The following is a 25,927-nucleotide window of genomic DNA, read 5'->3' as shown; positions in this document are numbered from 1 at the left end:
TTCCAGTAGCCAAGCTTCATTTATTTTTAAAGGAAAAAAACAACAACCCTGAATGAATTAACACCACACCACATCACAATGCAAACAAATAATCTACAACATGATGCAGAATAAGAATAGTAGAGTTAATTCTCCACAAAATCCATCTCTTGACCCAAACCCATGTTATTAGTTCCCTTGGGAATAATGTAAACATTTACAAAAAAATATTAAGTGTTATAAGTACATTATATTAAGACAATGGCGGACATGATACATTGGCAAGCGATTCAGGTCTCAAAACGTTGTTCTGAAGGTCAGCGTGATTCGAGGAAGAGAGCGAAGAGCGCCAGAACAGAAACTGCAGCGGGAGATGATGGTTGGCGGGGTTCCTGGAGTGGGCAGAGCCATGGCACAGAAATGAGTGAATTCCCGTGAGATACCCTCACCCAAATGTTTGCCAAGACCCCAGTTTTCTGCTTGGATAATTTGATTTTGCAGATCTCATCTAGGGCATTTTCTTCTCTGGTATTAGAATTCCCGCTAGGTACCCAGAGAACAGCTGGCCTTGCACTACAAGCCCACTCCCCCTTCTGCAAAATAACCCAAAAGGAGCAACATTTGCTGCTGCTGCTGCTGTGGTTGTTGTTTAACTGGTGTTAAAAGGAGAACTTGAGGGGGTCTTCGCTGACTGAGACTCCCCCAGAAGGAACAGAACCCCTCCGCAATTTGGCAAGAAGTCTGGTCCCGCTTCGCCCCGCTTTTTGTGAAAACGGCCATCCATCTGGGAGTCCACCAAGATGCTTTTAAGGCAGCCTTGTACCCCAGGAGTTGCCTGCCTGGGTATCCTGAGTTTCAAGAACCAGTCATCTCATTTCTCTTCCCAGCAGCCAAACTGGGAAGTCCAAAAGTGCAGGGTAAAAAAAAAAAGAGCAACTGGTGATACTGAGGAAATGTTTAGCAGGGGGTTCCTCTGAGGAAATGGAGATGGGGCATGCCTGTAACAGGGACCCTGCAGAGCAGCTATTACCTAGGCAGCAATTCTTCTCTCCCCCCCCCCGCTCTATTTTTTTTAAAAAAAAGCAATTAAGGCAAAGGCAGAGGAAGTAAAGCTCATGCAATGCAACGGCCGTGATGTCAGCAAGGCAATTTTAAAGCGGCGGCTCTCTGGCACTTTGGAACAAGTGTAATGCGTTTTAAAATGGCAGGTACCTTTTTTTTTTCAAAGCCCACGTTTGGAATGTATCAAGAAATCTCACAAGGAGAGAGAGAGAGAGAGAGAGAGAGAGAGAGAGAGAGAGAGAGAGAGAGAGAGAGAGAGAGAGAGAGAGAGAGAGGCTCATTTTTACGAATCTGTTCCCAAAGAAAGGCCAGTGGAGATTTTTGGCCTCTAGCATTACCAGTTTTCATTTTCTTTGGCTCACTTGAGGGGGAGAACTTGGCCCTTGTTATTTACAAAATAGGCAGTTTCCCAATGAACCAGGAGGGAATCCTTCCAGGGTCACTAAATATGCAAAAAAAGAAAGAAAGAAAGAAAGAAAGAAAGAAAGAAAGAAAGAAAGAAAGAAAGAAAGAAAGAAAGAAAGAAAGAAAGAAAGAAAGAAAGAAAGAAAGAAAGGCTGGGATTTGGGGAGGAGAGAAACAGACCAGAGTAGGGAAAATCGGATAAGGCACATATTACAACCCACTTCTCTGTCCTATCCCTGGTCTCCATTCTGTCTGGAGGTGCTTTTTCACATTTTTGGGATAAACCCACATCATTTTCCCAAGAAGTAATGTATTTTGTAAAGAAGAAGTGGGGGTGGGGGAACCAGGACAAGCCTGCTCCTCAGAAAGCAAATATAAAAGCAATGGCTTGAATAGGCAACTAATAGCTGGACGAGGGGTTAAGGTCCAGTTGACTTAACAGCTATTGTTTGTGCCCAAGATTTGGGAGTCTGAATGCTTTGAGGCAGCCTGCATCTGGCCGCTTCCAGATATATAGGGAGCATAAACTGTGAAATCCCTCACCAGCATAGCTAAGGCACTGCTGCCCCAGTGTGTTGGATCAGATTGGACAAGACTGCCCGAGGTAGCACAATAACTGATACCTTCCAAAAAGCATCTTTGGAGAAGGAATTGGCTCAAGTTCTGCGGAGAATTTTACCTCCCAGGATGCCAGAATTAGACTCATACAGGTGAGAAGAAGAGCACTGACTGATCAGGGCGCCCCAAAGCCATAGGAGACCCAAGATCGTTGGAAAGTTGTGGAAGAGATAGATGAGAACTGCTGAAATGATGAACTGGCCCAGCCAAAGCAATGTTTCTCAACCTCAGCAATTTTAAGAGGTGTGGACTTCATCTCCCAGAATTCCACAGCCACCATGGCTGGCTGAGGAATTCTGAGAGTTGAAGTCCACGCCTCTTAAAAGTTGTCGAGGTTGAGAAAGACTGATATACAGTCTCCTTGCATTCAGTGGCTATTAGACACCCCTCAAAAAAACAAAAACAAAAAAACGAGGAAAGAAATACTCATAGATGCAGCCTGATTGTGGGTCTAGACACTTTGCAGATTCTCATCCATCCGGTTTGAGGTGAAGTGGAATAATCGAACGGAATTTGATCTGTCAGTACCAGCAATGAGAAAAGTTCTGTGGTTCAATTATGGGGGGTGGGGTGGGGATTTCCAAGAGGGACAGGCTCAGACCAGGTCATAGTCACCCTTCGAAGTTTCTCTTTTAGCAAGCAAGTTAATAGCCAGCAAGGTAGGAGGAAGAGAGCATAAAGCAACACTCTGAACAAAACAAATAAGCAAAACGAAGACCTGTTAACAGGTCGAAACTTCCAGAAAAGGGGTCCTATTTTAGGAGAGCAGGGGCCATATTTGAACTCATCCCCCTTAATTAATATAGTTCTCCAATACGGAAAGCTAGCAGTTTAGTGAGAAGATAAATCATGCTGCTAACTTTCTATTTCCAGGAATTATTTTCCTGGGAGAAGAATTCAGTTACAAAACTCCTGCTCCAATAGCAGCAAACATTAAAAAAAAAATAGTTGTCGTCATGAACAAGCTGCTCTTTGTGCCTATCACACTATCGCATGTTTCTTTTCACAACAATCTCTTGAGCTGCAGGATCCCCAAAGATACAGGGAGCCAGGATTAGCACACAAGCAAGCTCAAAAAACAGGGAAAAGGTGAGAAAAGTTAAGTCCCAAAATCTTCAGGGGAACCTTGGTGGTGAACGGCTGCTCCCTCAAAACGAGGCAGTCAATAGAAATGACAGTTTTATCCAGTTCCTTGTGCATCTGTTGGCAAGAATGATATAGGTGTTGGCCGGGGGGGAAGGGATTCCTATCAATAAAAATAGGACTAATTTTATGGGCAACAGCCATGTCTTGGCACAATCCGCTGCCGTCATAAAAGGAGAACCATAAATAAAACTATGGTTAGGGGAAGAAAGAGCACCACCCCTAAAGGAAAAAGAGAGAGAGGGAGAGAGAGAGAGAAACAGAAAGAAAAAGAGAGAGAGAAGCTCAAATGAGGAACCCAATGTGTTTCTTGCAACAACTCAAACCAAACTACTTCAGCAGCCCAATAGCAGGCCAGGATCAGGACCAGGGGTTTCCATAATTGGGAACCGTTGGATACTCAGGGAGGCTGTTTCCTGAAAAGTTGCTGTGTTGGGCTTCCCTGCTTGGAGGATCTTTCCATGATCCATTCTGCCATTCACTCTGGGCTTTCTGAAAGCTCCCACCTCCGCCACGGTAGATCCGGTGAACCTAATTGGAAAGAGAGAGAAAGAAAGTAAGTAGGAATCAAGCGTCTAGCTGTTGGGACGTCCGTTTTGCACTTCTGTCCAAAGCATTGACTTTCTTTTAACCTGGTTTAGAAAAAATAAAAAAAGAAGGAATCAGAGGTGAGGATGCTGGGATGCTGAGATTAAGATCTCAAGTGTGACTTTTAAATTGCTCTCTTGTAGTTCCAGTTGGCTTTCATGCCCCCATTGGCTAATCGCAATATGTTTTGTTAATGTTGTTAATTAAGGTTCCTTTCACAGAAAAAGTTAATGTGCTTAGGAATGTTCAAAAGTTATGTGTCAAATGAATAACAATAGCTCCTGAAAGAAAATAGCAAGCCATTTGCATGTTTAGAGTAGGAGTAGGAGTAGGAGTAGGAGTAGGAGTAGGAGTAGGAGTAGGAGTAGGAGTAGAGTAGAGTAGAGTAGAGTAGAATAGAGTAGAATAGAGTAGAATAGAGTAGAGTAGAGTAGAGTAGAGTAGAGTAGAGTAGAGTAGAATAGAGTAGAATAGAGTAGAATAGAGTAGAATAGAATAGAATTCTTTATTGGCCAGGTGTGATTAGACACACAAGAAATTTGTCTCTAGTGTATAAGCTCCAAGTGTACATACAAAAAAGAATTGTAAAGCTACATTAAGAATAGGAATAGAATAGAATAAAGAATAGAAATAGAATAGAATAGAATGGAATGGAATGGAACGGAACGGAACAGGAATAGAATAACAGAGTTGGAAGGGACCTTGGAGTCACTGAATGCAATTTATATACCGTATATACTCGAGTATAAGCCGAGTTTTTCAGCACATTTTTTGTGCTGAAAAACGTCCCCTCGGCTTATACTCGGGTCTATACGGCTTATACTCAGTTTTGTTTTTTAAGCCCTCGACATACTGAGTCCCAGTTTACCCCAGTTTTTGGGGTAAAATTGGGGACCTCGGCTTATACTCGAGTTTTGTTTTTCTTTTTCACATTTTACGGACTGAAGCCCTGCCGGTGCAGTGAGAGGGCGGGCGGGGAGCCGCCAGCCTTCTCAGCTGAGGAGGAGGGTTTCAACCGGTAGGTGCCTCATTTCCACCCTAAACATACTGAGTCCCAGTTTACCCCAGTTTTTGGGGTAAAATTGGGGACCTCGGCTTATACTCGGATCGGCTTATATTCGAGTATATACGGTAATTGCAAACATTTAATGCAATTTATATAATTTATTTTCTTTGGGATCTGTCTTTTAGTCCACCCAGAAAGCTGGAGAGGGGGCAGCCAGGAATGAGAGCATTATATGGTGCCCATATGATGGCCTGTGCTTAATGGAGTCCCAGAGTGACCTTTTTTTACACCCCACCCCCACCCCTGGAGGGGCAAAGGATGCACCACAACCCTCCCCCCAAAAAAAGCCTCTGACTCACCCGAATGAGACATATCAGCATCCCAACAGCGCACAAGGTGAACATAACTGCTGGGAAGAGCATGACCACACCAGCTCCAACATTAGTGCTAATAAAAGTTACGGCAGCCAGCCAGCCACTAAAACAAACCAAGAGAAAAGAGGGTTGCAATTTTCAGAAAGCATTTTCTTGCTTCATTGGGCCAAGGCAAATAATTACATACATTTAGCAGATAAATGTATGTAAAGTGTGTTGACAATACAATAGGTGAGATAAAATACTACAGTAAAACCATGATAAAATCGCCAAAGTATGGCACCATAGAATTGCAATAGGATAGATGTTTTAATTCAGTATCTAAGGAAGCTACCCATCTAACTGCTTCTGGTGTGGCGGTGATGAGATCATCCTAAGACAGGGGTCTCCAAGCTTGGCCACTTTAAGCCTGGTGGACTTCAACTCCCAGAGTTCCCCAGCCAGCAAAGTGGCCAAGCTTGGAGATCCCTGTCCTAGGTGCCTTGAAATTTTCCTGAGGAGACCCCAAAGGTGCTTTTCAGGAGGCAACTGGACTTTGTTTTTTCTTTTGAAGACATTTCGCTTCTCATTCAAGAAGCTTCTTCACCTCTGACAGGACAGTGGGGAATGGAAGGATTTATATTCCTTGCAGACAGCTGGTCATCTGCATCCTTTTAGTGGGTCGTTGAAGCCCTTGGAGCTTTATCTGTGTCCTCAGGGTCACCTGAGCAGTGCTCCTGGTTCCTGTAGTCTGCAATTTTTTCCCCTCTGGAAGTCTGTTCCTACTCCCACACCATTCGAAGGGTGTTCATCCCAAATTGTATAGCTAAAAGTCTGCAGAGATTCTCAGTCATCCAGGTCATGGTTGTCCCAAAGGTTCTTTTTCAGGAGGCAACTGGACATTCTTGTTTTTTCTTTTGAAGATGGAAGAGAGATGGTTGACTGAGAATCTCTACAGACTTTCCTGAGGAGACAGTTTCGAATTACATGTGTATACAGGTATAAGCCTGGTTTGGCAGTAGCATCTAAGAAGGATCTGGGTGTCCAGGTAGATCACAGCTGAAGCCTAAGCTGCGATGTGCTGCAGCTGCTAAAAAAAGCTTCTTTGACAGAGACATAATTTTAAAGTCATGGAAAGCGATCAGTCCACTCTATCCTGTCCTGGTTAGGCTGCTCCTGGAATGCTGAGTTCATTTTGGGTCATCACAATGCAAGGAAGATGCTGAAGAATTGGAAAGAACGTAGAGAACAGCCACAAAGATTGCAAGGTGCTTGGAGAAAGACTATTTAAAGGAGCTGGGAAAGTATAGCCTAAATAATTTTTTATTTCTTTTATATTGGATGTTTCATTTATCGTTATGCACCACCCCAAGTGCCCTTTGGGGGAGATGGGTAGCTATATAAATTTGATAAATACATAAATAAGAAAAGGCTAAAGACAGATAATGATAGCAGTCTTCAAATATTTCAAGGATAGCAGTCTTCAAATATTTCAAGGACAGCCACCCGAAACAGATGTGGTGGATTTATTCTCTAGAGCTGACTGAGGAATTCTGGGAGTTGAAGTCCACAAGTCTTAAAGTTGCCAAGGTTGGAGATCCCTGCTCTAGAGTGCCCAAGGCTAGAACCCGAGGTAAAGGGTGGAAGCTCTAAAGAGAGCCAAACTCTTAGGAATCATGGATGCACCATCTCTGGAGGTTTTCAAGCAAAAGATGGCCAGTCGTTTGTCTGGGATGCTATTTTGGGAAGGATTAAAAGATTCTAAGGTTTTGGAAGATTCTATGAGGATACATTTATTTATGCAATTTATTCCTCTGCAATCCATAGGAACCATTAACACATAATAATATAGTAAGAACGACAATAAATTACAGGTTTCTTAACAGATAATGTTGACTGAGATACACTAATGGATCTATAACTAATCCTCAAAGGCGTCCAGGAAACAGGGTTTTTATCAGCCTTCAGAGGACATGGGAACGGGGCCCAACTATGCCTCTGGACCCAAGCTATTCCACAAAAGCTGTATTTTCCGGGTGGGATGTTGGCACCCTTAATAAGTGCTCCACAGTTGTCTGGGGCAGAGAAGTAGATACTATCTAAGAAAGGTGGTTTCTTAATTGTCCAGGCCCTGAGCCACGTAGGGCTTTAAAAGTGGTGACCAACATCTTGAACTGCACTTGCAAATATATCAGTAGCAGTGCAAATCTGTCAGAGTAATGAAGATTTAAAGTGACCAGCTGCTGTAAGGCTGTGGATCAGGATGATGCAATGAGGATGAGTCAGCAGGGTTATTGCCACTTTAAGACTGAGGATGGATCTGCAGGGTTATTGCCACTTTAAGATTTCTACAGTCATTTTGTCTATATAAGGGAGGCCATGAGAAGGAGTCTCTCTCTCTCCTCGTGTATCTCTCTCCTGGGTTCTCTGTGTAGAATTGCAGACTGATTGATTGCCAGGTATGTGCCTGCCATGTGTGTGTGTGTGTGTGTGTGTGTGTGTGTGTGTGTGTGTATTTGTTTTCTGAGGTTTTCACGGGTGTTTGTATGTAGGTCTTCGGTTATTCGGGTTTTCTCCCGCGTAAAATTGGAAGTGTCTTGGCGACGTTTTGACGAAATCCCATTTAAAGTTATAGCAGTATTGTCAACAACTTTACTGCAATCTTCACATCCGTAAAGCTCACTCTACCTGATCGGTAACAGAATGCCTGTAACGTTGTACATTATCCTAGGAAAAAGTGGCCTTTTTGTTAAAGATCTGGGTTCTTTAATAACGGGTCAAATGGAACCTATGTTAAAAATGTTAAGAAACAATTCAACTAATTAGATCCTGTAACACCACTGTTTTCTATTGCAGGGGTCTCCAACCTTGGCAACTTTAAGCCTGGTGGACTTCAACTCCCAGAATCCCCCAGCCAGCAAGGCGGGGTGGGGATTTCTGGGAGTTTTTTTTTTTTTTGTGTACATTTATACCCCGCCCTTCTCCGAAGACTCAGGGCGGCTTACAGTGTATAAGGCAATAGTCTCATTCTATTTGTATATTTTTACAAAGTCAACTTATTGCCCCCCCAACAATCTGGGTCCTCATTTTACCTACCTTATAAAGGATGGAAGGCTGAGTCAACCTTGGGCCGGGCTCGAACCTGCAGTAATTGCAGGCTTTGTGTTCTTAATAACAGGCTTTGTGTTCTTAATAACAGGCATTACCAGCCTGCGCTATTCACCGGAGTTGAAGTCCTCCAGGCTTAAAGTTGCCAAGGTTGGAGATCCCTGTTCTATTGTATAGGTGAATAGATTTTTTTTAAAAACAAATCTAAATTGAGAGGGGGAAATAGAAGCTGTGTAGAAATCAGTTGCTTTGCTTACCATGCTCCCCATCCACTGATACCGATTGCCTGGATGGCTGTCAGGATAAACTGAGCTCCAAAAAGGAAGAAAAACGCCATGAAATTAAAAGAGCTGTCTGATCTGGGGGAAGCATGAGAAACAAGAAATATAAATTTAGTATAGAATACAGGTGGTCCTCGACTTACAACCATTCATTGAGTGATTGTTCAAAGTTACAACAAGACTAAAAGAGTGACTTATGACTTTTCTCACACTTACAACAACTGCAGCATCCCCGTGGTCATGCGATCAAAATATGGATACTTGGCAATTGGTTCATACTTATGACGGTTCATGTGATCCCCTTTTGTGACCTTTTGACAAGCAAAGTCAATGGGGAAGCCAGATTCACTTAACAATCATGTTACTAACTTAACAACTGCAGTGATTCACCTAACAACTGTGGCAAGAAAGGTCGTAAAATGGGGCAAGATTCACTTAACTGTCTCAGCTAGCAACAGAAATGTTGGGCTCAATTGTGGTCATAAGTCAAGGACTACCTGTAAATGGGCAATAATTCTATTCATTATTTCCATTGGGTGGCCTCTTATTCTAATGTCAAAAGAAATGGAATAAAAGATATCCCTGCTCAGTCATGCTTTATTGTGTATCAATTTATTAATCTCCCTGTGTCTTTTTCTTTCTCTAAACAGCCCCAATTGTTGCATTCTTTCCTCAGATGGAAAGTGTTCAACTCCTTGATCAAAATATTGCAATTAAGATTTAGGGGTATGATGGAGGGCGCTCCAACCTATTTCTTTATTCTGCAGCTGGAGCTCTGATTTTGGAAATTTAAGGACAAGAGTATGTGAAGTTTTACCGGAAGGCTTTGTAGACTGGCCGGAACCAACACACATAACTACAGGGGCTGAAGAGGACGAGCCAAAGAATTGCCAAGCCAAAATTGGTACCACTTCCACCACCGATCCACCAAGCCAGACAAGCAATGAGGTTAACACTCAAGGTGATGCAGTAAACTATGGAAGGAAAAAAAAAGAGACATTTAAAGTACTGGGAAAATCCAAGGCACTTTAAAGCAATGATGTACAATATGGAGTTTGAAAGCTTAGTGGAGAAATTGGATCTCACAAAAGGGTGAAGGCTGGAGTGCTAAGGAAAGTTTCTCTCAACAATACTTTGGCAATAAAGACAATTAGCCAAGGACCAGAAGTCCAACTCTCAGAAGACATCTTTATGACAGAGGCTGGATAGGTCTTCCTTGGCAATCAATCACAGCTGAGGTGATCTGCTCTGTTACCATTTTAATTTAGTAAAATATTTTTTTTCTATTCATATATTGCTGTGTTATTATTATTCTAATATATTTTGATGAACAATGTTAAATTTCTAGCGGAGTAAATCGACTGTTGATAGTCCCATAAAAAGATACACTAAGGCAGGAGTCTCCAACCTTGGCAACTTTAAGATTTGAGGACTTCAACTCCCAGAGCTTTGTTGGCTGAGGAATTCTGGAAGTTGAAGTCCACAATTCTTAAAGTTGCCAAGGTTGGGGGCCCCTGAACTAAGGTGTACAAATATGCACAAGAATACACTCTCAACCATCGGTGGACATTACGAAAGATCAGACCCAGGCTCCCGGATTTATTTATTTGTTTCTTTTGTTTGTAGAATTTATACGGCCACCCATCTCAAGTACATGTTATCTGAACTATGTTATCAGTTGTAGGTAGTGTAATTTGGATTCCCTGCACTGAAAGAGGGATAGCTGACACCAGCTCACCTCGCCTCGCTCATCAGCCTCGCCTTTCCCTATGGGTGCTTTTTGGCTCTCAGAATCCCTGGAATTCTAACCTGCTTGGATTTCCTTAAGGAGGCCATCCGCTGAGAAAAGGCTGGTAAGAAAAGGCTACATGGTTGTTTTGAATTCAATGCTTCAAGTATAGCAATAGCACTTAGACTAATATACCGCTTCACAGTACTTTACAGCCCTCTCTAAGCGGTTTACAGAGTCAGGATATTGCCCCCAACAATGTGGGTACTCAGTTTACCGACCTCGGAAGGATGGAAAGCTGAGTCAAACTTGAGCCGGTGAGACTCGAACTGCAGGCAGCCAGCAGTCAGCAAAAGCAGCCTACAGTACTGCATTCTAACCACTGCACCAGCATGGCAAGTATGCTTACTTTATACAAGTCAGTGGTGAAATGTAAAATTTATTACTACCTGTTCTGTGGGCGTGGCTTGGTGTGTGTGTGTGTGTAACGTGACTGGGTAGGCGTGGCCAACTTTTTTTTAACTTGTAAAAGCATTTTTTCTACAACTTCTTCCGCCAAAGAGGTTGTAAAAAAATGCTTTTAAAAGGCTCTAATAATCCCAGCTGAGTTGCTTGATCGTCAGAGACTTTTGTTTTCTTTTAAAAGCATTTGTTTTGCCTTTAAGAGAAAAAAAAAGCTTCTGACGATCAGGCAACTCAGCTGGGATCGGCAGAGCCTTTTAAAAGTATTTTTTTTTACAACCTCTTTGGCCAAAGAGGTTGTAGAAAAAATGCTTTTAAAAGGCTCTGACGATTCCAGCTGAGCCATGCAATCATCAGAGGCTTTTTTTTTTACTTTTAAAAGCATTTTTTCGGCTGAAGAAAAAATGCTTTTAAAAATTAAAAAAAACCCTCTGATGATCGCACGGCTCAGCTGGGCATGTGGGGGGCAGGAATTTTTGCTACTGGTTCTCTGAACCACCCACCGCCATCGCTACCGGATCGGGCGATCCGGTCCAAACGGGGAGCATTTCACCCCTGATACAAGTCCATCACTTAGCTTTGATTTTATATGGTTTTAAAATTTTAACCTACATGGTTAAATTAATATACTTTAATTTCTAGTTGTTTTATTACTAATCAGCTGCCCAAAATCGCCTTGTAGAGGAGATGGTCAGAATAAACATCAAATAAATAAATAATGTGATAATGCCAAGCTCAACCCTTTACCAACACCAGCTCTTAAGCAGTAGCCCCTTTGTTGGAATAGATTTAAGCTAATTTTCTTTCCTAGAATAGACTCTGGCTGGCAACCACAACATTTTTGGGAAATCCGTGCATGAAGGAAACCAACAGGCCATCTCCTGTTGATTCACTTAGTTCCTAGAAAAGACTGCTCTAAAGAAAGATATCTGGCTGATGAGTCATCAATAAATCACTTCTTCTAACTCTTATTTGGAAAAATTAGGCAAGTCCACAATGCTGAGGAAATTGGAGGAACATGACAACCATTGGCAAAGTGGAAGGACTTCATTATGGTACTGAGGGGTGCCCAAGGAGCCAAGTGAGAGACAGATTATCCCAGAGAAAATCTATCTCAGATGAGGTGCTGAAAGGTGGCACTGCCTAGATGGCATATAATCAATTACCACTTATTAGTCTAATCCTGCCTTTTACAACCTCTTGCCAGCTAGATGCATTTGGACAGTAGCAGTATCGATATCTCTGGAAAGGCTAGGTAAGAAAAGGCTGATCTAATCCTCCTGGCCTTTGGGGCTATGAAATCTGCAGGATCATTCATGCATTATGCTATTTTTTGCCAATGTCCCATGCTCTGCACATATTTTGCCAGATTGTTTAGACTCACATCTTGGCTAGGGGTGGGTTTCAAAACCTGTTGCTACCGGTTCGCTCGTGGGCGCATGCTCGCGCAATGCTTCTGCACATGCGCAGAAGCGTCCGGGCGGGTGGGCGGAGCCTCCTGCAGACGCTACTGGTTCGCCCAATCCGGGACAAACCGATAGCAACCCACCACTGAACTTGGCTCTTTGCAAACTATTTTCTCATGTCATTTGTCTGGATCAGGGATGTCAAACTCAATTTCATTGAGGGCACATCAAGTGTTTGACCTTGGGGGGCCCAGGTGTGCATGGTGAGCTCGATGTCACTCATCGAGGCTCTGTTTCCGGTCACGATGGTCTCCTGTAGCCCTCTGCCAGTGGCAATGGAGCCCGGGAGGGCCGCACCTGGCTCTCCCAAGCTCTGTTTTCACTGGCAGAGGGCTGCAGGAGGCCATCGTAGCTGGAAACGGAGCCCAGGAAGTCTGCGTGTGGCTCTCCCGAGCTCCCTTTTCGCTGGCCAGTCCACGGGCCAGTCCTTCACTGTTTTCAGGGCGGGTCCGCGGGCCAGAGCTAAGCATCCTGCGGGCCGGATCTGGTCCGTGGGCCTTGAATTTGACACCCCTGGTCTGGATGGAAGTTTTCACTAGGTTTTATGTTAGCTTTCCAATCTATATCCATAAGGACTAGGTATCTTGCTATTTAAAAACAAAACTGAAACCTGAAACCTGAAGATAAAGACAAAAAAACACCAGATTAAACTCAGAAAGATACCGAGCTGCATTTTTCACCTCCCTCCCCTGTCACTGTGAACAAGGTTTCCAATACAGCTAAACTTACATATCCACAAGCGATAGATCCGTCTCACCAGCGTCTGGTATTCAATTGGGATTTCATCAGTGAAGTTCTGGTAGAAGCACGGCTTCAGCGGGATAAATTTAGGAAGTGGGGGGAAGTTGTTCACTTTCTCTACAAAAAGAAAAAAACCCAGCTAAGTTAACAAAGCGAATGGCAACTTTAGTCATCAGAACAGTAAATCAGTCTGAAGATAAATATTCAAACAAGCCTACAGGGTTACTGAGGAACACAAATAAAAGAAGTCAAAAGACACAGCCCAACATAATCAGGAATGCAAGAAATTGCAATCTAAGCAAAATTATGTTAAGACTCTTAGGCAATGCAGTCATGAGCGAAGTAGCTTTGTAGAGACATATTTAACAGAAAGATGTTCATGTATATTCATACAGCTCAACAGGGACTAGAGAAACGGCTGTCGTCCAAGTCAATTTTAGCTTTGAGTGAGAAGATTTGAATTGTTCCAGTTGGACTTTACCTGCCATTCCTTCTTTAAGTGCCTTGTCAGAAAGTGTTAAACCATGAAGAGCTGGATCTAAAACAGAGGAAAAGAAATATAAGTCCAGGGAGAGATTAAGGCCTTCATTTCCCACGGATTCAGCACTGATAAAAAGGAGGACAAAGGGTTCAATTTGTCAAGATCTCTCTCAATGAATCAGCAATTGGCCATCGCTGGACCAAGTCTATCTCCTTAACTGCCAACCCAGAGATCCCAACCCCCCTGCAAAAACTAACACCACAGAAGATCTATTTTCAAGCTACATGGCTTCTGCACCTTATTTAAATGATGACCCTTTCATGAACAATTTTGCTCACTATTTTCACTACTTGCACATAACTGCACAAGGACTGCAGGAGAACATGGCACGGGTCCCATGGCACACATTGACAGAATTTGGGGTTTGTAAAGTTTGGGGTGTGCTTAATAAGCCTACATTAAACTTTAAGGCTATTCTAAGTTTTCTGGTTCCTATACATTGCCGCCTCAAAACGAAGTAAACCAGAGTCCCATCTTTCAGGAACTTGAGGCAATAATTTTTTTAATCAGTGACTTGGCTCAAAAGATTAAGGTATGAAAGGAATATTCATGGCAATTGAAGAATTTATTTATTTGTTTATTTTATTTATTTATTTATTATTCAAATTTTTATACCGCCCTATCTCCCGAAGGACTCAGGGCGGTTTACAGCCCTATAAAAACATAAAAAACATAAGAATAAATACAAGTCAAAACAACATTTTAAAAAACTTATTACATTAGGCCAAATCTAAAAATATCGATTAAAAAGTACAAAACCCCATTTAAAACTAATTTTTAAAAACTAAACCCTAGGCCAGCCCCGCACTAATAAATAGATGTGTCTTAAGCTCGCGGCGGAAGGTTCGAAGGTCAGAAAGTTGGTGCAGTCCTGGGGGGAGCTCGTTCCAGAGGGTGGGAGCCCCCACAGAGAAAGCCCTTCCCCTGGGTGTCGCCAGTTAGCACTGCCTGGCGGACGGCACCCTAAGGAGTCCCCCTCTGTGGGAGCGTACGGGTCGGTGGAAGGCAGTCGGTGGCAGCAGGCGGTCCTGTAGATAACCCGGCCCTATGCCATGGAGCGCTTTAAAGATGGTAACCAAAACCTTGAAGCGCACCCGGAAGGCCACAGGTAGCCAGTGCAGTCTGCGCAGGAGAGGTGTCACACGGGAGCCACGAGGGGCTCCCTCTATTACCCGCGCAGCTGCATTCTGAACCAACTGAAGCCTCCGGATGCTCTTCAAGGGGAGCCCCATGTAGAGAGCATTGCAGTAATCCAAGAGAGATGTGACGAGCGCATGAGTGACTGTGCATAGGGCACCTCGGTCTAGGAAGGGGCGCAACTGGCGAACCAGGCGAACCTGGTAAAAAGCTCTCCTGGAGACGGCCGTCAAATGATCTTCAAAAGACAGCCGTCCATCCAGGAGGACGCCCAAGTTGCGTACCCTCTCTGTTGGGGCCAGTGACTCGCCCCCAACAGTCAGCCGCGGTTGCAGCTGACTGTACCGGGGTGCCGGCATCCACAGCCACTCCGTCTTGGATGGATTGAGTTTGAGCCTGTTTCTCCCCATCCAGACCCGTACGGCTTCCAGGCACCGGGACAGCACTTCGATAGCTTCATTGGGGTGGCCCGGGGTGGAAAAGTACAGCTGAGTATCATCAGCGTACAGATGGTACCTCACCCCAAAGCCACTGATGATCTCACCCAGTGGCTTCATATAGATGTTGAACAGGAGGGGCGAGAGAATCGACCCCTGCGGCACCCCACAAGTGAGGTGCCTCGAGGACGACCTCTGCCCCCCCGTCAACACCATCTGCGACCGATCGGAGAGATAGGAGGAGAACCACCGATAAACGGTGCCTCCCACTCCCAATCCCTCCAACCGGTGCAGCAGGATACCATGGTCGATGGTATCAAAAGCCGCTGAGAGGTCTAATAGGACCAGGGCAGAGGAAAAACCCCTATCCCTGGCCCTCCAGAGATCATCAACCAACGCGACCAAAGCCGTCACCGTGCTATAACCGGGCCGAAAGCCGGACTGGAACGGGTCCAGATACACAGTTTCCTCCAGGTACCGGGGTTTGTTTGTTTATTTAGAGAAGATCGGCTATATGTATGTAAGTTGAATAAGAATGGTGCTAATACTGATCCTTGGGAAGGTTGTTGTTGAGAATCTTCTCATAACTAATATTGTTTCTCATAATCATACAAAATTTCCTATTGGTGACCATGCTATCTATGACCCGGGCAATTTTTTTGGTATTTTTCGAAGCAATTTACAGATGGCACCTAGCCTCCAAACAGTGTTGTATGCTGAGGTTAGGCCTAGAAAAACAACAAAGATTTTAAATTTAAATTTGAAATCCATCTTCTATGTATGTAGTTAACAAGAGCACCGAAGGAGGAAATAAACCAACAACGGAAATGATATAAAAGCTGCAGGCTGAAAGGAGAATAGATATGAAAAAAGAGAAATTATTAATATGGTCATAATTATTGTTTTATTTTAATTTCTTCTTGTATCCCATTTTTATTATTTTTACAAATAACTCAAGGCGGTAAACTTATTCACACTTTCCTCCTCCTATTTTCCCCACAACAATATGCTTCAAGTTCAGGAATATTTTTTGTAAATGATGTTTATTTACAATCCTGGTGTTTTGTTGAGTGTTTTCTGAAAAATGATTTGGTACAGTGGAAAAGAAAGCCTAGAGCTGTGATGGCAAACCTGTGGCACGCAGAGCCATATTGGTGGACATGTGAGCTCAAAAGCAGGCCTTCCAGTCCCACTGGAAGTCAGCAAATGGGCAGTTTCTGGCTTCCGGAGGGGGGTGGGGAAGGCTGTTTTCGCCCTCCCCAGGCTCCTAGAAAGGCTCTGGAGACCTGGGAGAGCGAAAAACAGGCCTACTGGGCCCACCATGCCATTGCGTGCCAAAAGCGGGGGAAACATGGGAGGGGGGCACGAGGCGCATAGAATTATGGGTGTGGGCACACACCTGCGCGACTCCCCCCGCTTTTGGCACGCAATTTATTTATTTATTTATTTATTTTATTAGATTTTTATACCGCCCTTCTCCCGAAGGACTCAGGGCGGTGTACAGCCAGATAATAAAAACCCACAATATACACATTAAAACAGAAACTAAAACTGAGCATATTACAAAGATGGCCGAAATTTAAAAAATTTAAAACCCTAAAATTCATAAATAACCCCAATTAAAATTTAATAAAACTTTTAAGCCAGTCCCGCTTGAATAAATAAATGCGTTTTCAGCTCACGGCGAAAAGTCTGAAGATCAGGCACTTGGCGTAAAATGGCAAAAAGGTTAGCCATTACTGGCCTAGAGCACCTAACTTTGTTTTTCTACAATACTGGCATTTATTTCTGACCACAAACTTATTTTTTACCCGTTGCTCCTAAATTTCCACACATCTATATTAGCATAGAAAAAGCTGCAAGTGCATAATCACTGGTGTGTGGAGAATATATCAGCCATTAATGATTTGATTATTACTGCAAAACGCAGAGCACTTTGCTCTAACACTAGCTTTAGCCAAGAGATACACAATCTGCGTAACGTAGGCCTTGTTCTATGGAAGGAGCAACAAGCCCTCCCTTCAGCAAATGGACAGAAGACCCCTTGTGCCAATTCTAAGGAGGCCTTTTTGGAAAAAAACAAAAATCAAGAGAATACAAAGAGGCAAGTGTCTCCTCTTAGCAGCAGCCAAACTGTCAGAAGGAGGGGCAGCAGAAGGAAGATTCAGAAAATCAGATTCAGAAAATCAGTATCGCTCTAAGAAGGAAGATCAAACCAAGGACAGTTGGTCTTCCAGAGCACCTAATCAAGGAAACAATTTAAGTATACATTTTTAAAAATCCAAATATGTATAAAAGGAGGAAATACCTACATTATTCCAAGTCTTTGCCTGTGAAATGGAATCTAAGAGGCTGAAGACCAGCCTCACCAATCTGACAGTGTTGGGACTTCAATTCCCAGAATTCTCTGCCCACTGTGACCATTGGTCAGGAATGCTGGCGGTTGCGGTTCCAACACATCTGGAGGACATCAAGTTAAAGAAGGAAAAATCTGAACGAGAGTCTAGAGCATTTAAATTTGTCTCTTTCCGGTTTATCCTGTTTGTTCACTAAGGGTTTATTTAATTAGAAACGCAACAGTTATTCTAATGCCGATGAGAACTCATTATGTTTATACACTGAGTTTTGTTTCTGCAGTACCTCAGATATTTTGTGGCATTTAAAGACTTAAATGTTTGTTTTTGTGAACTGAATTCACTTCAGGATATAATATTCACCAAGCTTCACTTCTTAATGACTTTCAGAAGTTGCTTCCAAATGGCTTGTTAGCTGTCAGGAACCTTTGCAAAGACAGGTGAGTATCAGGTGAGTTTCCTTCAATCCTTAGTAAAAGAAGTTTTAAGTACACGCTTGAGGACTTTTTTATTATTATTAAATAGCAAAAGAGAGATTTTCTCCCGCGTAAAATTGGAAGTGTCTTGGCGACGTTTTGACAAAGTCTCATTCGTCATTTTCAGGCTTCAGCTTCATGCTTCTGGGAGCAATGTGTGATTGCAGCTGTTTCTTCCTTTTTAACTGCTAGTAAGGGTTTGAACTGATTGGGTGGGAGCTTGGCTGTGCTCTGATTGGATGGGGGTTTTTTTGTTCTCTGATTGGCTGGGGGTGTGTCCTGTTTGGGTGGGGGCTTGGTTGTGCTCAGATTAGTCTGAGTTGCAGGGGGATTTGAGCTGGTGAGCTGCATTGCTGTTGTTTGGCTTCATGTTCGTGGTCGTGCTACATCTTCATAGTGGGTGTCAGTCTGCTACATGTATGGATTGGAGGGGTTTGAAATGTCTAATGTTGCAGCTGCGGTCTGGCTTCTGGTCCTTGGTCGTGCTTCATGATCAGTGTGGGCTTGGGTCTGCTTTCTGGGTGGATGTGTGGTGGTGACATCCTGTGTGGACCTCCTGAGTGTGGGTCTGGTGTCATTCCTTGTGTTAGGGACTCGTTTGTCAATAAGGGCGGGTTTCCAAATGGCTGGTAGGTGGGAGGTATCATCTCGTTTGTTCATGATGTGTGGGCATTTTTCTATCTAATCAGAGAAGCCATAGCTGTTAACTCTGGCAGTTTTGTACTTTCCGAAGACCCTTCACTCATATTCTCTATCATAACTATGGCAAGAAAGGTTGTAAAATGGGGCAAAATTCACTTAATTCTCTTAACAACAGAAATTTTGGGCTTAACTATGGTCGTAAATCAAAAACCACCTGTAATGCATAAACTAAATATTTGTGAACAATGGACCCAAATGTCCATTTTAAAAGTGTCTGCCGTTATGTCTGTCTCTAAAATAAGATACGGAAGAAAAACAAATTTTATTGGACAAGACTGATTTGAAAGTGGATCTTAAAAAGGTAGGCTACAAGAATGATGTGGAAAAAGATGCTACACTGGTCATACCAAAGAAACCAACTGATATCTTAATAATTAAAAAGAATATACAAATAACAAACCAAGATAGTGACCTGGATAACTTTCCAATACTGGATTTAGAAAAGAGGCTTCTTAAAATTTTGAAACATTTTCTGAGGAGGAGAAAAGAAATAAAAATGGGGGAAAAAAATAAAGTCCTATTACAATATTTGAAGGAAATAAAGATCAAGATTGTTAAATGTAAAAGGAAGGAATACAAAGTTGGTTTATCAAGGTTAAAATAGATATATTATCTCTGGTAACACTTCATGGGCATTTGCTGACCAGGATTGAATAACATGGTTTTAAATTTTTTTATATAGTTAAGAGATGAGATATGGAAAGAAAAGATAATTTGTTGTATTTTAATAAAAATGATCACTTATTAAATTGTGTATACTTGCTGTGATGAAGTGGGAAATAATTTATGTATTTCCTTTTTTCTTTTCTATATTCTCATTTTTCTTGTCTATTTTTCCTCCTTTACACTTCTTCTTTTAATTCTTTTTCCAATTTGTATTAGTTGTTGCAATTTAATTGTAGTGTTTAATAAATTATAAAAATACAAACTAATATTATTTGCTATTGATACCAGACTCGTAAATTCATAATCTCCTGATCCTGCCTAAATCTTCCTGAAGCAAAAGCTACTTCCCTCCAGCATTCCATAATTTCTCAAAGATAATACAAAAAACTTTGGCTAGATTTTCAGTAAACTTCAGTGCTCTTAGATCCTATTACTTCTGTAAATTTTAATTCATTAAAGGATGAATAGATATTCCTAGATCACATTTCTATCAAACTGAATCCTGTTTAGACTGTTCTTCAGAAATGCTTAGTAGAACATGCATTTTCTTAAATGAAATTAGGTGGAAATGGATATTGATTAATTCCACCTTTTGCTACCACTTAACATTTTATCATTTTCTCTGAGTAGCTGATACACATCTCTTTTATTCTGAACCTATCCAAACAGGCTCTTTTGTTGTTCCTAATTTTCTTCATTAATCTTAGTTCACCTTGAACATTATAGTGATTCTGACAATAAACCTACAATTCTGGGGAGCTTTTCCTTGGTTACGAATTTTCATCTCCTTATCAGGTTTTTCAATGTTGAGCTCTTCCCTACAGTTACTGTGCATAAATTGATGGCTTCTTTTGCTTTTCGACTTATTTGCAATTCAATTTTCCTATCTCCTTTTTTTAAAAGGCTGTACCCCAGCTCTCAAAAAAACTTGAGTTATTCCCATCAGCTTTTTCCTCTAACACTACTTATCGTAGCTCATTTATTTGATTTTAATCCCACCTTTATTACTTTATAAATAACTCAAGGAGTTTATACATAATGCTCTTTCCTCTTTTTCCCACAGCAATTCTGTGAGGTGGATTGGGTGGAGAGAGAGCAGGGGTGGGCTTCAAAAATTTTAACAAGGGGTTCTCTGCTTGGTTGCTGGGTGGGCATGGCCTAGTCAGCCTCCTTGCACCGTGGCAGGGGAGGGGTTTTTTGCCCTCCCTGGCCTCCAGAGAGTTTCTTTGAGCCTCCGGGAGGGCGAAAACTGCCTCACCAGGCTCCGGAAGCCCTCTGGAGGCTGGAAATGGGCCCGTTTTCCCAATCTTCTGATAGCCCCGTTTTTCATCTTCCCTGAGCCTCCGTGCATGCCCTACACTTACCTACATTCAAAACGGGCCGCGTGGGGACTCCTGGGAGGAGCAGGATGGGGTGGGTAGGGCCAGCCAGGAGTGGGATTTGGGGGTTCTCCGAACAGCACAGAATCTTAGCTAGAGGTTCTCCCGAACCCATAGCTGCCCACCCTTGAGAGTGTGTGACTGGTGCAAAATCACCCAATCAGTTTTTATACCTAAGGCAGGATTAGAACTGGCCTCCTGGTTTCTAAAACCACATCCTCCTGGTTTCTAAAACCACATGAGGTTCTAACCACATCCACTTTTCCTTAAAATCAAGAATGTAAGAATGGTAATTCCTCACCCCACAATTTTTGTTGTTATTTGCTTGCTACTTCTATTCCTTGACTAAATAATCCCTGCTGGTTTGTAGCAGGACAAGAAGGGCTAATGCACTTCTTCCACTCTATGAAATCTAAGTTATCAGCAAGCCAAGCCTGGAAATTTCCTGGAAGGATCAGGTTTGACAGAGTAACTCCCCACAAATGCCACTGAATGAATGAATGAATGAATGAATAAATAAATAAATAAATAATAAAAAGCCTTTCACTGTTGTATTAACTTTGAGGTGGCTAAATACCACTCTATGTCAACATTTAGACATCAGGCAATTTGCATAATTAAGTTGTATCCCTCACCAAATGCCATACTGTAAGTTTCATATTCAATTCACAGTGCTCTATTATCACCCTGACAGGCTATTATCATTTTAGATTTGCCATTTCCTGACTTCACTTCCTTCCTTCAAGCAAAGCTGTACAAAAAAAAAAAAACACCACCACATGTTCATTAGCAACCCATGACTTCCTTGGCACTCAACCACAGCTGATAAGTTCTGATTTGTTGCCATTTTAATTTAGTAAAATATTTTTTCTAATCAAATGTTGCTGTATTGTTATTGTTTTAATACATTTTTATTCTGATAAAGTCTATAGCTACTACTGAGCTGATTTTCTTAGACAGCAAAGATAATTAATTAAAAATAAAATATATCATTAGTCTCTTCCTTTAATTTAATTATTTTTTATTTATTTATTTATTTTATTTTATTTATTCGAATTTTTATACCGCCCTATCTCCAAGGGCTCAGGGCGGTGTACAGCCAAATAAAAACATAAGAATAATACAAATAAAAACAACAATTAAAAAACTTATTAATTAGGCCGAAATTAAAATATCACTAAAATAGTATAAAACCCCATTAAAACTAAATTTAAAACTAAAAACCCTAGGCTAGCCCTGCGCAAATAAATAGATGTATCTTAAGCTCGCGGCGGAAGCTAATGAAAACTCCTGGATTTATTTTCAGCAAATATTTTTTTTTAACAATGATAAATTTCTAGCAGGCTAAATCTCTCGATACTCCCACAAAAAGATGCACAAAGATGTACAGATGAGCACAAAAATACCCTCTCAGTCATGAATGTACAGTATGAAATATTAGAGCAGATTAAACAAAAGCACTTCCTGACTCCCAATTACCTAAATAACCATAGCTAAACCATAATTAAACCATGGCTTGCTGAAAAAACTAACTGGCTTGCCCATTGCTACAGGGTCAGTGTTTCTTAGCCTTGGGAACTTTAACATGGCTGGCTGTGGAATTCTGGGAATTTAAGTCCACACGTTGCCAAAGTTTAGAAACACTGAGCTATAAACTGCCATTCAGAGCTGTAATAGCTCAGATCACATAATATTTAAGACCAAGGCCAAGCAAATTATATCATGGATTTATATGATTTAAGAACAGTAGAGAATGTAAGTGGATTCATCAGAAGTGTATTTGGGATTATTACACAGGTACACTTCAGGGGTGGGTTGTACTTACCTTTACTACTGGTTCGCAATGGGGCCCGTGCATGCTTTGCTTGCGCTTCTGCACATGCGCATGCGCAGATCGTTATTTATGATGTCCGGGCAGATAACTAGAGCCTCCTGCAGATTTTACTACCAGTTCTATAGAACCGGACAGAACTGGGAGCAACCCACCACTGGTACACTTGGTTCTGATACTGTACTGATCCTGAATTCCTGAATAAAGCATCCACTAATGCTGGGTAGATCTCACTAATAGCAAATAAATCTTGCAAGCAAATAAATCTTGCAAGCTTGACCATCATTGGATGGTTCTATTCTTTAAATGAATGGAGCAAATCTCACTAGTATTTTGTTTGGTTTTTTAACAAAAATTATCTCTTGGCTTTTAGATCTCAGAAAGCCATTCCCCATGGCATTACACTGGTTCAATTTTTTCCAGATGAGCTGGCAGAAATCATTAAGTTACGTTTCAGTAACTAGTCCTTCTATCTTGCAAGTAAATACATCTTATAACTGAAGGAAATATATATCCTTCCACAATAGAAGTCTCTAAAATTTTTGTTTATGAACTTTTATCTTTAAAAAAAAACTTGGGACAGTGCTCTGCACATATGTACCTTAGCTTTTATTTATAAATTATACATATGTACTAATATAATATTTATATTATAAAACATGTATGTACCTATATCCACACATTAAATATTAGCAGAGCAAGAGATAAAAATATAGACATTCTAAATATTTTCTTCCATACTCCAAAGGGGTCATCTTACAAGCCCGATTTCGAGACCACAATACTACCAGACCAGTACTTCCCAAAACTAGGTAAATAACCCAAAATTGAATAAATGGGGAGAAACAACACATGAACCCATTACCCCCATCACAACAGGGATATTTAAATTGACCTTATCACCTACACTGGGTACAAAGGATTTTCTGAAAAGTGGTTTGGAGTAATGAAGGGAAGCACTGTACAAGGTTGAGCTTATTTTTTCCTTAAAATTATCATGGAAAAAGGAAAAAGTTCCCACCATGGATGGTGGCAAAGCTGAAAATGGTTTCTATTGTCACATTTATTTATTTTTTTGACAAAGACAGACCTATGAGTAATTTTCACTGGTTGAGATGGACAGCTATAGAAATGGAACTGAATCTATCTATCTATCTATCTATCTATCTATCTATCTATCTATCTATCTATCTATCTATCTATCTATCTATCTATCTATCTATCTATCTATCTATCATAAAAGGGAACCCTGAGGCTACAGTATCTTCCCCAAATAAATTTTATGGAAGAATGACTTCATTCTTGGTCCACTTCAAGGACCAAACTTCATACCAGAGTTTAGTCAACAAAACCTTTTCCAGCTTAGTAACTTTCAGATCCGCAGCACTAGGTCATTCCAACGCTGCCTGGGAATAATGGGAAGCGATTCTACAATATTTTGGGATTCTACAATATTTTTTCCCCACCTGCTGGGCTGGTGGGGGAAAAGCCTGGCCCAACCAAACCAAACCAAACCAAACCTTTTGCATGTCGTACAATTCCTGCAGGTCACACTTAGGAACCTTTTTTTTTCCCGGAGGGCAAAGTCAATTCTCAGCCCTCTTGTTTGCCTTTTTCACTCCGCCACATTTCTGCAAAAGGCTGCCGGCTCACAACAATCTGGGATCTTCTCCCCCCTCCAGGATACCTCCTGAAGCCAAGCCAGGAGGCTCTTCCTTGCCCAGAACAGATAAAGCTCCATCTCAGAAGCCCAGCCAGGAGAGCGCTCCCTCGGGGCAAAAAACCCGGGTTTTTTGTTTTTTTGCCAAGCTCAATTCACCCCCCCCCACCCCCATTAAGTACCCTGCCCCCACGATGGGGGGGGGGCGCGAGAATTGCACAAGCCTCGGCTCGAAGCTCAAATGTGGGCCACCTCCCCAGTTTGCACAGCCACTCCCACGCCTTTTTCCCCGCCGTTTCCTTCCACGCAGACGCGTGTGGGTTGCACAGACTCCTGGCTCTTCTAGTCACACGCACGCATCGAAGCCACACACCTTCCACCCACCTGCCAGCTATGCCCACCTCGCCCGCCTTCCTTGCACCTACAGGACGATCCGAGCGTGCAACGGCTTCCTCGTACGGGGGGGTGGCTGCTCGTGCAAAGCCCCGCCTCTTCTTACGGCGCCGGCTTGTCACCGGTCTCCCGCAGGCGACGGCCGGGGGTGAGAGGGGGAGGCAAACAGCGCCGCCGCTTCAAAAGCTCTCCGTGACATACACACCGCGTCCTCCTCCTCCTCCGCCGTCTTGAACATCTGCCGCCGTTGCCTTTTGCTTCTCCCGAAAGCTTTTTCATCAGAAACGGCGGGGCGCCGTCGGGAGTTGTAGTTCTTCAGGCGACGCTGCCCTGAAGGGCTGAGTTGGAGGCTAGACTACAAGTCCCGGCAACCTCCGCGAGCGGACTGGTTAGGAACCGCCTTCCAAGTCATCTGACGAGGGGCGATAGGCCAGGGGTCTGCGAACTTGGCTCTTTTAAGACTTGTGGACTTCAACTCCCAGAGTTCCTCAGCCGGCTTTGGCTTTCCTCTGGGAGTTGAAGTCCACAAGTCTTAAAAGAACCAAGTTTGCAGACCCCTGGATAGGCTAACGCAGAGGTCTGCAACCTTAAACACTCAAAGAGCCATTTGCACCCGTTTTCCCACAGAAAATAAAATAAAATAATAATAAAATAAAGCCACAAAACCCTTCTGGTGCCTGACTATTTCTTGAGTGGCCACAAAACTAGCATATGTAATTGAATTAAATGTTCTATTTTCTTCTGGAACTTTTCTTTTCTTGGATTTCTCCATGGTTGGCCTACCAGGGGTTGAAAAGCTCAATAAATCGTGTGCTGGCGGGTGTCGCACATTGGCGGTTGTGATGCATATTTTGAGTGATGGAGCCGCAGCAAAGGGGTGAAAGAGCCACATGTGGGTCCAGAACCGCAGATTGCTGACCCCTGGGCTAACGGATCCGTCAAAGAAAAGGAAAACGTAAACTCTGTACTGGATAGAAGCATACGGAAAGCGTCGGTTTATGGGTTTCGTTTGAATGTTTCTCCCCTCTTGAGAAAACGTTAAAGCTTCATATTGTAAACATCCTGTTTACAATCGTATTGTAAATATGTGATATCTGGTGAGTTCCAAAGATTTGGGAACTCAGTAACCGGCCTCGGAATCTCCAACTGAAGATAACTGAAATGGTAGATGGCTTCTGGCTTTCAAGGGCAACTAACAATAATAAAGAAACAAGAAGACAAGTAATATGCAGGCTACCACTTGATAGTTTCTAACAGTGGTTTTCTATCAAACACATCAAGTTTTATTTAATTACAGTCAATGGCCACCAACCTCCCTCCTCCACAACCTTGAGAACAAACTAGCAGTCACAGGAAACCTCAATAATGACTTAAAATACTGAAGAATGAGAAGAATTGAATAAAATTGGA

At 42.3% G+C, this 25,927-nt stretch overlaps 1 protein-coding gene across 6 annotated transcripts; it reads right to left on the bottom strand.

Annotated features, from left to right (window-relative positions):
• On the bottom strand, positions 1 to 24,822 carry SCAMP4 (secretory carrier membrane protein 4). Of its 6 annotated transcripts, none has more exons than XM_058163381.1 (7): positions 24,723 to 24,822; positions 13,423 to 13,479; positions 12,930 to 13,058; positions 9,361 to 9,517; positions 8,520 to 8,621; positions 5,161 to 5,278; positions 1 to 3,738 (listed from the first exon to the last, which is right to left on the bottom strand). In XM_058163381.1, exons 2-7 carry the CDS (start codon positions 13,427 to 13,429, stop codon positions 3,568 to 3,570), a joined length of 684 nt encoding a protein of 227 aa, XP_058019364.1. In that variant the 5' UTR covers positions 13,430 to 13,479; positions 24,723 to 24,822; the 3' UTR covers positions 1 to 3,567. The 6 variants fall into 6 exon arrangements, with proteins under 6 accessions (XP_058019364.1, XP_058019361.1, XP_058019360.1 ...); XM_058163378.1 differs by having other exon boundaries at positions 24,509 to 24,798; XM_058163377.1 differs by having other exon boundaries at positions 24,526 to 24,798.
• Between the last annotated feature and the right edge of the window lie 1,105 nt (positions 24,823 to 25,927).

Source organism: Ahaetulla prasina, chromosome 1, assembly GCF_028640845.1.
Source record: "Ahaetulla prasina isolate Xishuangbanna chromosome 1, ASM2864084v1, whole genome shotgun sequence".
NCBI classification, from domain to species: Eukaryota; Metazoa; Chordata; class Lepidosauria; order Squamata; family Colubridae; genus Ahaetulla; species Ahaetulla prasina.
The sequence above is the reverse complement of the archived record's forward strand: the minus strand, read 5'-3'. Positions and strand labels throughout refer to the sequence as shown.